Source organism: Puntigrus tetrazona, chromosome 20, assembly GCF_018831695.1.
Source record: "Puntigrus tetrazona isolate hp1 chromosome 20, ASM1883169v1, whole genome shotgun sequence".
Taxonomy (NCBI): Eukaryota; Metazoa; Chordata; class Actinopteri; order Cypriniformes; family Cyprinidae; genus Puntigrus; species Puntigrus tetrazona.
The window spans coordinates 21,214,242-21,229,857 of NC_056718.1; the positions used below are offsets into that span (position 1 = coordinate 21,214,242).

Below are 15,616 nucleotides of genomic sequence, written 5' to 3' on the forward strand. Positions count from 1 at the left end.
AATATTCTTTTTGTGCTTCTTTATTGTGCTTTTGTCATTTAATTAGCAATATTTATTTAAATAATTATATTTTGCTTTAATTTATTTTTCATTTCAGTTTTGGTAACTTAAGTAAAACGTACATTCATTTTATTTCAGTGGCAACCTTTTTTTATATTGATATAGGTTTTTAAAGTTTTTCATCAAATAAAAATAATTTTAGCTCCATTTTATTTAATGAAAATAGTTTTTAATTACCATAACAACACTGATTCTAGATGAATAAATGTTCTGCCTTGTTTTCGTTTCATATTTTTGCGTTTCATCTAAAATACATCACATTAAAGAAGTAAAAGGGTTTCTTATGAAACATGAAACTACTTTATATATATTTCATCTCTATGGTTTGTGCATTCAGTGTGTTAAGCAGTGTGCAAACAGAGCTGATGAAGGTGTGTGTGAATCTGATTTACGTGGCAGTGGCTCTTTTGAACTTTGGCGTCTCTGACAGCACACACACGTGTGATTTACGCTTGCATGCTCGCTAAAACCACACGCTATAAACACACACATGTACAGCACTGTGAGCTGGAGTACAATTACATTCTGCGTGTTTTTCTGCCTGGAGGGAAGGAATCTACTGAGGGGAAAATGAAGGCCATGGAATGCATGCACCTAAATCAAAACATGTTCTCTGTCTGTGTCTGTGTTTGTCTGTCTTTCTGTCTCTCTGTCTGGATATGTCTGTATGTCTGTCTCTTTGTCTGGATATGTCTGTCTGTCTGCGTCTGTCTGTCTGCCTGTGTGTGTGTGTTTGTCTGTCTGGATATGTCTGTCTGTCTGTCTGTCTGTCTGTCTGTCTCTGTGTGTGTGTGTGTGTGTCTGTCTGTCTGTCTGTGTGTTTGTCTGTCTGGATATGTCTGTCTCTCTGTCTAGATATGTCTGTTTGTCTCTGTCTGTCTGTCTGTGTGTGTGTGTTTGTCTGTCTGGATATGTCTGTCTGTCTGTCTGTCTGTGTGTGTGTGTGTGTGTGTGTCTGTCTGTCTGTCTGTGTGTTTGTCTGTCTGGATATGTCTGTCTCTCTGTCTAGATATGTCTGTTTGTCTCTGTCTGTCTGTCTGTGTGTGTGTGTTTGTCTGTCTGGATATGTCTGTCTGTCTGTCTGTGTGTGTGTGTGTGTGTGTGTGTGTCTGTCTGTCTGTCTGTCTGTCTGTCTGTCTGTCTGTCTCTGTGTGTGTGTGTGTGTGTGTGTGTGTGTGTGTGTGTGTGTGTGTGTCTGTCTGTCTGTGTGTTTGTCTGTCTGGATATGTCTGTCTCTCTGTCTAGATATGTCTGTCTTTGTGTGTGTGTGTGTGTGTGTTTGTCTGTCTGGATATGTCTGTCTGTCTGTCTGTCTCTGTGTGTGTTTGTCTGTCTGGATGTGTCTGTCTGTCTGTCTGTCTGTGTGTTTGTCTGTCTAGATATGTCTGTTTGTCTCTCTGTCTAGATATGTCTGTCTGTCTCTATTACCGGATATGTCTGTCTATCTGTCTGTGTCTGCCTGTTTAAATATGTCTGTCTGGAAATGTCTCTGTGTGTGTCTGTTTGATCTGCCTTTGTGTCCATCTGAATATGTTTGTCTCTCTGTTTGGATATATCTGTCTGTCTGGATATGTCTGTCTGTCTATATCTGTCTTTGTCTGTCTGGATCTGTCTGTCTGAATCGGTCTGTCTCTCTGCAGAAGATGCTGGATGAATGTGAGGACAGGCGGAGATGTCAGGTTCTTGTCAACAGTCGTTTGTTCGGGACGGACCCCTGTCCCACCATCAGCAAATACCTCAGTGTGCGGTACAAGTGCAGGCCAAGTGAGTCTCTCACACACACACACACACACACACACACACATACACACCGGTTATTGTGTTCTGGTAGCTGAGCTTCTCTTCTTCCTCTCATACAGGTCTGAAAATAAAGTTCTGCACTTGGGTTACGGGTCATTATGTCTGTTAAAGCTCGACACACAGGCTCAGTTTAAAGTCGAGTTAAAATGAAAATAGACTTTAATTCTCTTCTTGTTAATACATGTTCCTTTTCGGAAGTTCTGCCCAGTGTTGTTTTAGTAACGTTGAGATACTATTATGTTTTTGGGGGCTTTTTTAAGAATTTTTTTACATTTTGTTGTGCAGAGTAAATAAAAATGTTGTTGTTTTTAATAGGACTTTTTTTAGATATTTTAAAAATATTTAAGATCATTTATTATTAAGCTTTTTTTTCAGTTTTTAAAAGTTTTGTATTTTGTTTTGTGCTAAATTACAGCCCCATTTATTTTTTGTTACAAGCTGTTTTGCATATAAAAAGGATACAATTATGGTAGCCAAGAATACATTTATTTTATTACAAATGCACTAAAAATAGCAATATTTTGAAATATTATTATAATTATAAATACATATTTTAAGATAAGCTTTGCCATTACAGCAATAAATTGTGTTTTAAAATATATTAAAATAGAAAACGTTTATTTTTAAATTGCAGCATAGTATGCCTTTTTATGTATTTATGATCAAAGAAATGTTGTCTAGGTAAGCAGAAGGGACTTTGTTCTAAAACAACAAAAGAGCTCAATGAATCCAAACATTTTCATTGTATTTGATCAAAAATAAAATTTAAATAAAAAATACAGTTTCTATAATGTCAGTTTCTATAAACAGTCAGTTAATAAGTTTCTAATGTTTGTTTTCCCTCTGTAGGTGAGTATAAGAGTAAAGTGGTGTGTGAAGGCGAACGTTTGCGGTTGGGCTGTAAGACAGGGATGCAAATTGCGGTTTATTCGGCCATGTTTGGCCGCTCACAGCAGGGAGCACTGGAGTGTCCTCCACACCACCGAAGGGCACCGTCTGTCGGTAAGAGCTCAGGCTTTACCAGGTTCAGCTGTAAAACAATGACAATTATGCTACTTTACACTGTCAAGACCTTGTGAGCTTTCTTTTAAATGTCTTTTTTTCATCCAATTTTGATTTTTTTTTTTTACATAGTATATGTATATATATATATATATATATATATATATATATATATATATATATATATATATATATATATATATATATATATATAATATTAAATTAATATAAATACCAACACATCTATATATACATATAAGAAGAATGTTGTTTATATATTAGATATTTATATATAATGTAAAATATACAAATATGAATATTTAAAGGTATAAACATATAAGTTACACACAACATATAGTGACTATGTTTTTTAGTGATTGTGATTTTTCGTTTGACAGCTCTACAACTATATATATATATATATATATATATATATCACTTTCTGTCTTTATAGGCTATATTACCAATCTCTTATACCACCAGTTTCATAGACATGGCTTAAGCTAGTCCCACGAAAATGCACGTTTGAGTTGTCTCAACTGAAAATATCTTGCTCTGAGAGATCTTAAAATATGTCGGTGTCAATGTTCTTTGTCAAGATGCCCACCTGTAATGTTTTCTTCTAAGGCATTTTTGTAAAAGGCCTAGTCCTGGCTTAAGGTAAGCCCCGTTTGTAAAATCACGCCATACAAATACCCAAATGTCTTTAACATGCACACACACACACACACACACACACACACACACACATAGAGAAACACAGATCCTAAAGCACCTGTGTAAATGTGAATGACATCACATCATGTCAGGTGTTTGGTTTCACTGCTTCATTTCTCCTGTTTCTACATGTTTGTGTTTATATCAGTGTGTGGAATATGTCTCATTATTACTGTTCCAGCATCAAAGCCGAAAGCCGTGCTGTTTTGTGGCATGGGTGTGTGTATCCGAAGGGTTTTGCTTCACTAGGAACATGCTTGAATTCAAGGAAACTTCTGGGATGTGTGGGCGGAAATTCGGTCAGAACGTCACTCTCTTTTTGTCTTGAGATGAGTAGCAGCTAATCTCATCTCCTCTTACACTCCTGGAGGCTGTGTGTGTGTGTGTGTGTGTGTGTGTGTGTGTGTGTGTGTGTGTGTGTGTGTGTGTGTGTGTGTGTGCTTGCATGTGTGTTTTCATATCTATTCACTGCACACCCACACAGCTGAGGTGTTTGGCTCCATGTTGAATCTTTCCCCAGTGTTTGTGATGTGGTTAGTGTTGTTTTTGTGGGTGTGTTACAGTAAATGTGTTCTGTTAGTAGATAATGAGGTTGAGATTTTTACCCAGTGTGCAGAGACAGACTGGTTTAAGTACAGTGAATTTGGCACCAACCTTAAAACAAAAACATATATAAAATATATATATATATATATATATATATATATATATATATATGTGTGTGTGTGTGTGTGTGTGTGTGTGTGTGTGTGTGTGTGTGTGTGTGTGTGTGTGAGCATGTGTGAGCATGTGTGAGCATGTGTGTGAGGGCATGTGTGTGTGTGTGGGCGAGAGAAAACGCCAGCCTCTTAAGCAGCTCTTGACTAATGACTCTGACACCGGACTCAATGACGGGGTTAATGGGGTCTGTTTTCTCTCTGGACGTCCTGAACACTGAGAGCGTTTCACCAGAAGCTGCACAAGAACCTCCATCTGTGAGAGTTAAAGGTCATCAAATCCATTAAAACTAAATCAGGCAGAACGTACAGACTGAGAGTCTTCTAAATTTGATTTGATTTGAGTACAACTGAATATTTAGCAGGAACTGATCTTATGTTTTACATCAGAGCTTGACTAAAATATGAAACATGAGCTCTGATCATATGTATATTATTTTTTCATCTTCCACACAGCCTTTGTTTTATCTTTGGTGCATTATCTCTAGAATTACTTTCAGAATATTTTTGTATTTAGAACAGTGTACACAATAAGACTATTATTATCAATCGTTTTTCTATTTTTTTCATATTTTCTTCCTAAAATTTCCTTCAATCTTTAATTTTAATAATTTTTTTTACAGAATAAATATAGATATAAAGTAGTAATAAATAACAATAAATATACCCATTATGTTATGAATTTAATATCTCTACCTCAATCTATGTATAACTGCTATTCAAAAGTTTGTGGTCAGCATTATGATTTTTTTTTAAAGGCTGCTTTTATTTGATCAAAAATTGTGAATATTTTTACACTTAAATAACTGTTTACTATTTCGATAAGTTTTAAAATGCCATTTATTCCTGTGATCAAAGTTAAATTTTCAGCATCATTAATCCTTCAGAAATCATTGTAATATGTTAACTTACCGCTCAAGAAACATTTCTGATTTATTATCAGTCTTGAAAACAGTTGTGCTGCTTCATACTTGTGCAGAAACAAGATTCTTTGATGAATAAGAAGTTCAAAATAATAAAAATCTTTAGTAACATTATAAATGCCCTTGCTTTTACTTTTGCTCAGTTTAACGCATCCCTGCTTAATGAAAGCAAACACCCCGCAGAAGCACACATTCGCGTCCTCTATGTGTTTCTGTACAGTTCCCACGCCTCACGTTTAGCCCATCCAGAGCGGTGAACTCAGATTTGTCTGTGATGGAGGACTGGAAGTGACCCGGGGTTTTTCTCTCACGTGGATCCAGTTTCTGGACGCTCTCAAGCAGAGCTAGATCTGAACCGTTAGATCCGGTGTGGTGACAAATCATATCTCAAAAATCCGGCCCCATTGGGACCCCATGAGATCCTATTGGTTCAAATCACTTTGTAATACAGTACAATGATAATTAATTTGCTTATGTAATAACATACAGATACCTGATTAGATTCATAACTTATTTTATACAGGAAATTGTGCTTATTCTACATATATTAACAAATATTTTGTGTTAATTATGTTTTCAATTAAGTGTTTAAAACATTATTTTATAAACAAAACTAATGAATGATTTTCGAATTTTGACTTAAAAAGGATATTATTACTTTTATTTATTAATTGTGACGTTCATTGTGTTTCATTATGCACTATTTAGTTCTATTATGCACTACTGTAAGCCATATATTTTTATATTAATATCTTTATGTATTTATTTAGGTCGTAAGTGGACCCTGTTTCGAGGGGGGACCCGGTTTCTAATGACACCGGGTCTGTCATAAGAGAGGCGGTGTATCCCAGCTGTCCAGTAAATAGTGTCTTCAGCTTTAACTTTGACAGCACCGGCTGGTTATGCTGTTCATAAATCAGATCTCTATCAGTGAGCCGCTCTCTGTTTACTAACCCAACTCTGTGACCTTTGACCTCTGACATTTGTTCCAGCCATTAGTTGTGAGGTGACGAGTGTCTCCGCTCCTCAGATCTTCAGTGACTGATGCTTCGAGCTGAACTCGTGTTTAGTGTTAATGGATCTGTAAATGTCTCTCTCTCTCTCTGTCTCTCTCTCTGTCTCTCTCTCTCTCTCTCTCTCTCTCTCTCTCTCTCTCTCTCTCTCTCTCTCTCTCTCTCTCTCTCTCTCTCTCTCTCTCTCTCTCTGTCTCTCTGTGTCTCTCTCTCTCTGTCTCTCTCTCTCTCTCTCTCTCTCTCTCTCTCTCTCTCTCTCTCTCTCTCTCTCTCTCTCTCTCTCTCTCTCTCTCTCTCTCTCTCTCTCTCTCTCTCTCTCTCTCTCTCTCTCTCTCTCTCTCTCTCTCTCTCTCTCTCTCTCTCTCTCTCTCTCTCTCTCTCTCTCTCTCTCTCTCTCTCTCTCTCTCTCTCTCTCTCTCTCTCTCTCTCTCTCTCTCTCTCTCTCTCTCTCTCTCTCTCTCTCTCTCTCTCTCTCTCTCTCTCTCTCTCTCTCTCTCTCTCTCTCTCTCTCTCTTCTCTCTCTCTCTCTCTCTCTCTGTCTCTCTCTCTCTGGGTTTTCTCTGTCACTGGTTCTGGTCTAATTTTGACCCATTCAGATTCTTTATTGACCCCTAACTAGTGGACATTTTCACCAGTGAGATTCTTTAGGTGATGAGCTTTGATTTTTCTCAGTATCTTGTCTTACTTAAAATTGCTCACATCATTATAGATTAAGCATTAATATAGTACTAGTAGTAATAATAGTACCTTTTAAATAAAATAGTTCATTTTAATTCTTAATTATTATTACAAAAATATTTTATTCAACAAAATTGAAGCGCAAAGTATATGTACATAATAATAATAGGGGCCCTTTAATGATATTTTCCACGTTTTGCTGAACATGCTAGCCAGCAGTCTGTTGGTCTTATCCTTCAATGACCGCCTGATTCACATTACACACCTTCTCCATCCTGCCAGCTCTAATCTGGTTGGCTGACTTTGTGCAATTTCCTGAAATAAAAGCATGATTAGTTCAGTGGGAAATGAAGTGGTGTGAACAAGACAAAGCCATAACCTGCAGACCGTCAGGCTTCAAATTCAGAAGGAAAGCAGCACTCAAATTGCAACATAGCAAAGATAAAACAGACGTAGTCTTTGAAGTACTTTCGCTAAATGATATAATTATAGGGCATTTTTAAAGTCGAGTATGTTTTAAGAGAACACGCTGTGTGTTTATGTGATCATTTTGCCGTTCTGAGTTTTATCTTCCCCCGCAGAATCCATCAAATCAAGTGTTAGAGACACAATGACGGGCGGACGACAAGCCCAAACATGAACACATACACACACACACACACACACACACACACACACACACACACACACACACACACAGGTCTCGTATCGTCTGTCTGCACATTCTGTTTGATGTTCATCTGTGTGGCTTCATTGTTCTGTGTGTGTGAGAGTAAAACATGTTCAGAGAGTTCAAACACTTTTGGGAAGCATTTCATTTATTAATTTATCTCATTTATCTCTTTATTATAGTAAACTGAAGCTAAGCAAGGTTCGTTAATAAATAAAGATGCAAAATAAAAAAGTAAAGAAATAACTAACAACCAATTTAAATATTAACTGAAAATTAAAATTAAAAACATATTAAAAGAATATAAATGACAAAAACACTGCAAAATGTCTAAATAAAGACTAAAACTTAAAGAAAAGTTAAAATGGAAAATAGTAATAGCCATATTAGTAAAAGTATAACAATATTAGTGCTGTAAAACAATTAATTGCAATTAATTGCATCCAAAATATATTTTTTTATTTACATAATATATATGTGTGCGCTGTTTATATTTATTATGCTTATATAAACACACACATGCTAAATATGTTGTTTATATATATATTTAATGTTTATATATCATATAATTCATATGAATGTAAATACATGTAAATATATTCTGTATGTGTGTATCTTCATAAATGCATAATAAATATAAACAGTATACAAATATATATTGTAAACAAAAACTTTTATTTTGGATGTGTTTATTCATTTGACTAAAATATATACAGTCATACTAACTTTTCATTTTGTGATGTTTTTTTGTGATGATTATTTAAAAAAAGTTCTAATTTGTTATTTTTACTTTTCACTTATTTTATACTTTCTCAGTTGATTTTAGTTTTACGTTTAAAAGTAATTTCATTTTACTTATATTTGTAACTTTCTTTATGGTTAAATAGTTTGTTATCTAACATGAATATTTAATAGAATAGAAAAGCAGAAAAGTAGTTCAAACTATAATAACTAGTATTTTAGTTGTACTAATTTGTTCTTCAAATTTTGTGTGCTTTTTCATTTTTTAGAATATATATATATATATATATATATATATATATATATATATATATATATATATATATATATATATATATAAATATTTAGTTATATTTTCAGAACCAATAGCTTTTTAACTAAATAACACTGGTTCATATTTAGCTAGAATTTGCTGGCAGCATTGTGTCTTGAAATGACAAATTCTCCAGTTGATAACATACAGGCGATGATTTCTAAATGAAGCAGGCGCTGATATTTTTTGTCAGTCATTATAATTGTGTGTGTGTGTGTGTGTGTGCGCTGAGATCTCACCTGACGTGTATGATTCCAGATTGCTCATCGGATGTGGCTCTGCAGGTGATGACATCACGTTGCCAGGGGAAACGCTCCTGTGTGGTCCGTGCCTCGACACAGGAGTTTGGTGACCCTTGTTACCGTGGCACCCGCAAATACCTCAGCGTCATACACACCTGCGGTGAGTTACACAACTCAACACATCATCCTCACACACTTTCACTCCTGCACTGAGCAACGGCTCACGCTGTCTGAGCCCTCATTATTAAAAATAAAACATAAAGTTGCTATTATAAAGCGATGGAGATACTTTTGATTGTTTAATAGGCATTAGAACAAAAATACGTTTTCTAATATAATGTTTACAAAACATTTATACAAATTGTATTTTTATTAATTACCAAAAAAATATTTTAAATTCTAAATATTTTTAAATCTTTTCACATGTTGCTTCTAATGATATATTTTATGCCTAGAGAGAGAGAGAGAAAGAGATCTTTTTTGCCTGTTTTCTGTTTAATGAGAAATATTTGACAGCTTTTACTATTTTTTTGTAACGTGGCCTAAATAATTTTTAAAAAGTCATTTAGAATTTTAGTGCATTAAAAGCCAAGCATTGTAGCTTTAAATTGATCTATAGTGCATTTAAAATGACCGAAACACAAACTATTATCAAATCTTGTGTTAAGCGCTTGAATATGAATTTATGTAATTACAGTGAAGCAGCTGTGAGACATTGTATTTGAACACTAGAGGGCAGTGATTCTTCACAGCTGGACTGTCCGTGATTTCTCTTGTATGTGTTTATTATTAGAAATCAGTTAAAACCTGTAAAATCTAGTTTCTCACATAGAGCTAGAGGTTTGTTGAGATCACAGTGTGTGAGTATGATGAGATGCAGTCATGCGGTGTGTGTTGATGCTTTTTTTCGACTGTAATCTGGTTCCTGTCAGACCAGGCCAGGCCAGACATCAGAGCCGTTCATCTGTCTGTTCAAATACATGTTGCAGACTATAAAGAGTCATGTTCTGTTCTCTCACAAATTGTTATTGCTGCTGTCGTGGTTGTGCGGCGTGTTTGTTCAAGAGCAGATATCAACTGGGCTGTGATTTCAGATGTAAACCAGACTCATGTGTGTTATGTGTGAGAGTTTGTGATCATCTAGTTTTTCGGCGGTTAGGAGATAAAAAACAAGTTTCCCGGCTTCCTGTGCGCCTGAGTGTGCATGTGTTTATGCTTCAAATCAGATGAATGTAGCTTTTATGTAAGATTAAATGTAGGTTTTCTAGGTGATTGAATGTCAGTCACGCTCAACTGAAACTTTCCTTGTACTCTAACTATTTCCTGTGCCAGAAATCTGATGAAACACCAAAACTCCCTCGAGGAGTCAAAGCTCAAAATAAGTTATAAATATAAAAAGTAAAAAAAAATAATAATTTATGTATATAATATCTATTCATAATAATTAATATATCAATGAAATGTTTTTATTTTAGCCATTAAATAAATCATTACAATTTTGTTTTTATTTACAAAGCCATCATACAATTTTTTTATGTGTATATAGTATTATTATAAATCATTTATAAATATATATATATATATATATATATATATATATATATATATATATATATATATATATATATATATATATATATAATATTAGTGCTGTCAAACCATTAATTGCATTTAAAATAAAGGTTTTTTGTTTACATACTATGTGTGTGTTCTGTGTCTATTTATTATAAATTAATAAATACAGACACATACAGTATTTTTATTTCAGTAAATATTTATATTTTATATATAATATAAACATAAATTTATTTGATGAAGAATGAGTTTTTGACCTGTTTCCTGTCTAATTTCTTGTAAATGACAAATATCTAAATTCATAATATTCATTAATTTAATTCAATTATAAATATTCATTGATAATAACATTTTTGTTATGTTGTTGTTAAGAAATATAATTTATATTTTATGCATAAAAGGTATTTTCTAAAATACAAATTGTATATTTTATTTTGTAGTTATAAAAGCAAAAAGTGTACGAGGACTGCTAAAGAAAGCACGAAAACCAAGAAATGTGATGAAATGTGGATGGATTTGAGATTATGAGGTTCATATTCGAGGCTCCATCAGTATGACTGACAGAGACTTTGAGTTAAATGAGCATGACTAATGTCTTCAAAACCCTTGACAGCATTCAGCTCAGCAGAAATGGACAGAAACGAGTCGGATCATGTGACCCCAGAGAGCGAGCGGAGGTGTTTTGGTCTATTGCAGCATACCATTGCCCTTAAAAGGCAGTGAATTTGATTGGCTTTGCGATCCAAATGTACGGTGCCAGCCCTGTTTGCACATGCTCAGTTCAGTCCTCACTTTCTGTGTTTGATCGTTTTGGAAGTTACAAGACACTTGGAGGAGCCAAAGTGATTTATTCACTGTTTGAAATAGTGCTGGAGTGTTTGGGAGAGAGCACGGCATGCTGGGATATCCGCCGGCAGCGTGTTCACACATGTGAAGTGGAGCTCGTTCAGTGGGTCAGTCAGGGTACGGGTGAGGTCAGAGGTCATCTGCATAGCTGCAGAGCAGCCAATAGGAGGCCAGCAGGCTTCAATCCAGCACTGAGCGTGTCAAATGCCACACAGGAGGATTGTGGGAATGTTTCTGTGCTGATCAACTCTCGTGTGGCGCTCCTGATTGTTTTTCTTGGGTCTGAACTATTCATGATGTCATTTAGAAGCTTTTTCCACACCCTTTATTGCTTTAAAACCGGTCCATCGTGAAGAAGATGAGATGAAGAACGCTTGGAGAAAGCATTGGTCACTTTTGCAAATCACAAAAGTGATCCATACGAGTATTTCAGGTGAAGATATTATGATGGACAAACTGAAGTTTAAGTTATTCACACAGTCTTCATTCAGTCAGATAAACTCTTCAAACAATTCAGAATCAATTCATCACTCGGACGAATGATTTGTTCACAAATGCATCGCTCAGATTGATATTTTAGTATTATTTACTATTATATAATTTAAAATTGGGTTTTTATTTTAATTTACGTTTTAGCAATTTTGTAATTTGGTTTATTTTTTACAGGGATTTTTCATATCGTTTCATCGTTTGATTTTGTGCTTTTACCATTTTTTTTTAAACTAATTAATTTGTTAAGCTTTTATTATACATTTTATTTTATTAAATTGCCAAGCCAAAATGTCCTATTTTTCATATAACATTCATATTTAGTTTAATTACAGCTGTATTTCAATTAAAGAACCTTTTTTTTCATATGGATTTATTTTTAGTTAACCATAACACTGTTCTCTCATTAAGTCTTTAAAAAGAGAGCTAGAACTGATGTTCAGAAGTTCAATATTTGTCTGTTTCTTGCTTAAAGCTGCCATATTAACGCAGAAAAAGCTACCATTGACTTGAAATATAGTGCACAAATTGTATGGATGACTTTTGTTCTTGTTTTATGGTGCTTTTTGCACCATAAACGCTTCTGTCAGCATACACTGCAACTTACTTTTGTGTTCTCCGCATGAAAAGAAAGTTGAGTTAATGGTGACAGACTTTTCATTTTTAGGTGAACTTGTCTCTTTAATTGTGAGTTTTTCCTTTTTGGATTGAAGTCAAAGTAAAGTCAGCGTTAGAGAGAGAGAGAGAGAGAGAGAGAGAGAGAGAGAGATCAAAGATCCAAAGCCACAATCTCCTCTGAATGAATCTCTAATGTCACTTCCTGTTTCTTTTTGTCTGGCTTTGTCTCACACACACTGACTCAAACCTACACGCCCCCTTCAGCGCAACTCCTGCCCCTCTCTCTGCCTGTGTGTGTGTGTGTGTGTGTGTCCATGTTCACGGAGGTGCTCAGAGGTGCTCTTTCGCCGTGAATCAGGAGACACGAGCTGGAGAAAGAAAGGCAGGAGGTCACATGAGACTCTTGAGGAGTGTTTTGTGGAGTTTTGTTTCACGGCTCGAGCGTCTCTGAACACTCATGAGCACAGGTAGACAACGCTGAGCAGAGGACACGCAGAAAGAGAAAACCGTGTGAGCAACAGATTGGCGTCATGTGTTTGTAAGTGAGCTTCTGATCTTTATACAGTGTGTGTGTATTTTTCTTTATAAAGTTTGAGAGGACTGGAATGTGCACATGCTCACTAAAGCATCACTAGTGCTATTATTTATAGAAGAAATTGAACAAACTTTGTAAAGTGAGTCATTGTGTTTTAGTGACTATACTGGTCTTACGATAGACTTGAGTGATGATTGTCAACTCTTATGTAAACAAACACCTAGCAACCACATAGCAACATATTCTAACATTATAGCCATGACACATGCACATGTTTATTTTGCTTTAGTAAACATTACTTTGATGCACAGTTATTTGGCTTGTATTGTTTTGTAAAGCCAGTTACATGACTAAGCCATACCCCCTTAAAAAACTTACTGGTACTGCTATATATATATATACATATGAAGCAGCACTTTCAAATCAGTATATTAGAATTATTTCTGAAGTATCATGTGACAGTGAATACTGGAGTCAGCTTTGCATCACAGGAATAAATTAAATCTCCAAATATAATCAAGTAGAAGACTATATATAATTTTATAGAATACTACTATATTTTTTTATTGTATTTTGGATCAAATAGCATGTGGCCTTGGTGAAGAAAAGAAGCTTCTTTCAAAGTCGTTTTGAGGAAGTTCCTAACAGTAAGATAAGTCCAGGAGCATATCAAACATGAGGATCATCTTCAGACACCATTTACAGGGAAACATTCAGGTTAGAAATACATGATGAAATAAGGAGGTGTGTGCCTGCGATTAGCTAGAGATTTACTGCACGCTCATTTCACGTGCATTGTGTGATTTTATGTGTGATTGTGCATGCTTATGTGGTTTATGAGGAAACAAAATTGTATGACGAGATGGGTATAACATACTGTAGGTATTTGGTGTTCCTGTAATTCAGAAGACTTATAAATCATACAGAATGTGTTTTTTGAAAATCTGAAAATGCACAAAGTTTCCTGTTAGGTATTATGCCTTTGAAGAGTCCCTGTAAACCCTAAAAACCTGTGTGTGTGTGTGTGTGTGTGTGTGTGTGTGTGTGTGTGTGTGTGTGTGTGTGTGTGTGTGTTGTTCTTTTTCTTAAGTCTGTGTGTTTCTAAACCAAAATCTGCCTTCAGTTTCCTTGTGATCTTCTATTTTCTTTTGCTTTTCTTCACGTTTGTCGTCCTTTTAAACATGCCCATGCCCTCATCTTTCTCTCTCTCTCTCTCTCTCTCTCTCGGTTAACTCTCTGTGTCCCGAAGGAAGGACAGATTGAGTAGATGTAGTTAGCTGGAGCAGATGTTTTATTTTAGGTCTGTCGCTTTCACTCCATCGTAGACGTTCAGCAACCTCCTGAATGCCTTCAGTTTCTTGAAATGCCAGGCTCTGATTGTCTGGCTTTAGCTGTTTTCTAAGGAATCAGGTTTATCTCGGTCTGCCAGGAAACAAGTGAGCTTTTACAGTGAGTTCTTATGAGGAAGAACCATTTTCTAGACTTAACTAACTGTATGGTATGTGATGAGATAAATACAGTACTATACTTAATTGTACATTCAGCTTCTTTTTAGGGTTTAAAGTGTGAAACAATAGTATTTTGGACATATTAGAAAAGGTATTAGAATGATTTCTGAAGGACTGTGTGACGCTGAAGCCTGGAGTAATGCTGCTGAAAATTCAGCTTTGCATCACAGGAATAAATTACAATTGAAAATATATTTAGAAAGAAAACATTTATTTTAAATCGTTATATATGTTACTGTTTTTACTGTATTTTTGACCAGATAAAACGCAGCCTTGAAGCGTTTCAAAAAACCCTTGGTTACACTTTATTGTAAGTGTAATAATTATACATTTAAGTACTGACTAATATTAATTAGCTACATGCATTTACTATATGGTTATTAGTTTTTGTTTTAGGATTACTTATTAATTACTTGTATGTAATTATGCTTATTTGTTTGTTATTATAACAGTAACAAGTGCAACAAGGACACCTTAAAATAAAGTGTTACCAAAAACCTATTTAAAACCGAAGTCGATCTGCTTGTACTGACCGTTCATCTATATTTATGAGCTGTTGTAGAATTGTATTATGATCATCTCTGTGCCACTGCGCTTTAAATGGCCCTCAAGCGCACAGCATGTGTGTGTATTTATGTGTACAGTATGCATTCATGAGACTTTCAGGCCCGTTTAGAGACTCGGAGCGAATATCTGCCGCATATGTGGATTTATTGGCCAGACTCGTGCCTGTTAACACTAATTTGTCGGGACAGAGAGTTTGGCACTGGCTTTCACCGAACAGAGCGACTGAATTCGCAGCTTTATTTTTTAATCATGCGAGATGCGAGCGCAGTGGGGCACGCGCTTATTAAAACTGTAAACAGACGCTTTGAGTTTGTGCTTCGCTCACTGATATGAACCGCGTTACAAGATCAATCCGCTTTTATTACCTTCAGCTCACACGTGTTTCATTTGTTTTTAATTTTACAAGAGCCTGTGATGCGGTCAAGGCACACAAGCTTAATATCGCTTGATAATGTTTGTGTGTTAATTCTGAAGATCTACTTCAGGGGAGAACTAGCCTTCTGTTCTGAAGGCAGGTACATTCATAAACCAGACCGAACCGGTTTAGACTAGCTGGAGCCAGGTTATTTTTGAACCGATGAAGCCAGATGTAGTGTAAAAATG

General features: G+C 35.3%; 1 protein-coding gene across 6 annotated transcripts in view; it reads left to right on the plus strand.

Moving 5' to 3' along the window:
- The window catches only part of LOC122324614 (protein eva-1 homolog A), a 38,821-nt gene that overhangs the window by 10,917 nt on the left and 12,288 nt on the right, over positions 1-15,616 (plus strand). For 3 of the 6 annotated variants that reach the window (XM_043219161.1, XM_043219160.1, XM_043219164.1), the window contains 3 exons: positions 1,701-1,824; positions 2,710-2,862; positions 8,892-9,035. In XM_043219161.1, the coding sequence (XP_043075096.1) occupies positions 1,701-1,824; positions 2,710-2,862; positions 8,892-9,035 (421 nt within the window). Of the gene's footprint in view, positions 1-1,700; positions 1,825-2,709; positions 2,863-8,891; positions 9,036-12,684; positions 12,942-15,616 lie in introns of those variants that run through there. The other 3 variants (XM_043219162.1, XM_043219163.1, XM_043219165.1) reach the window with 3 other exon arrangements.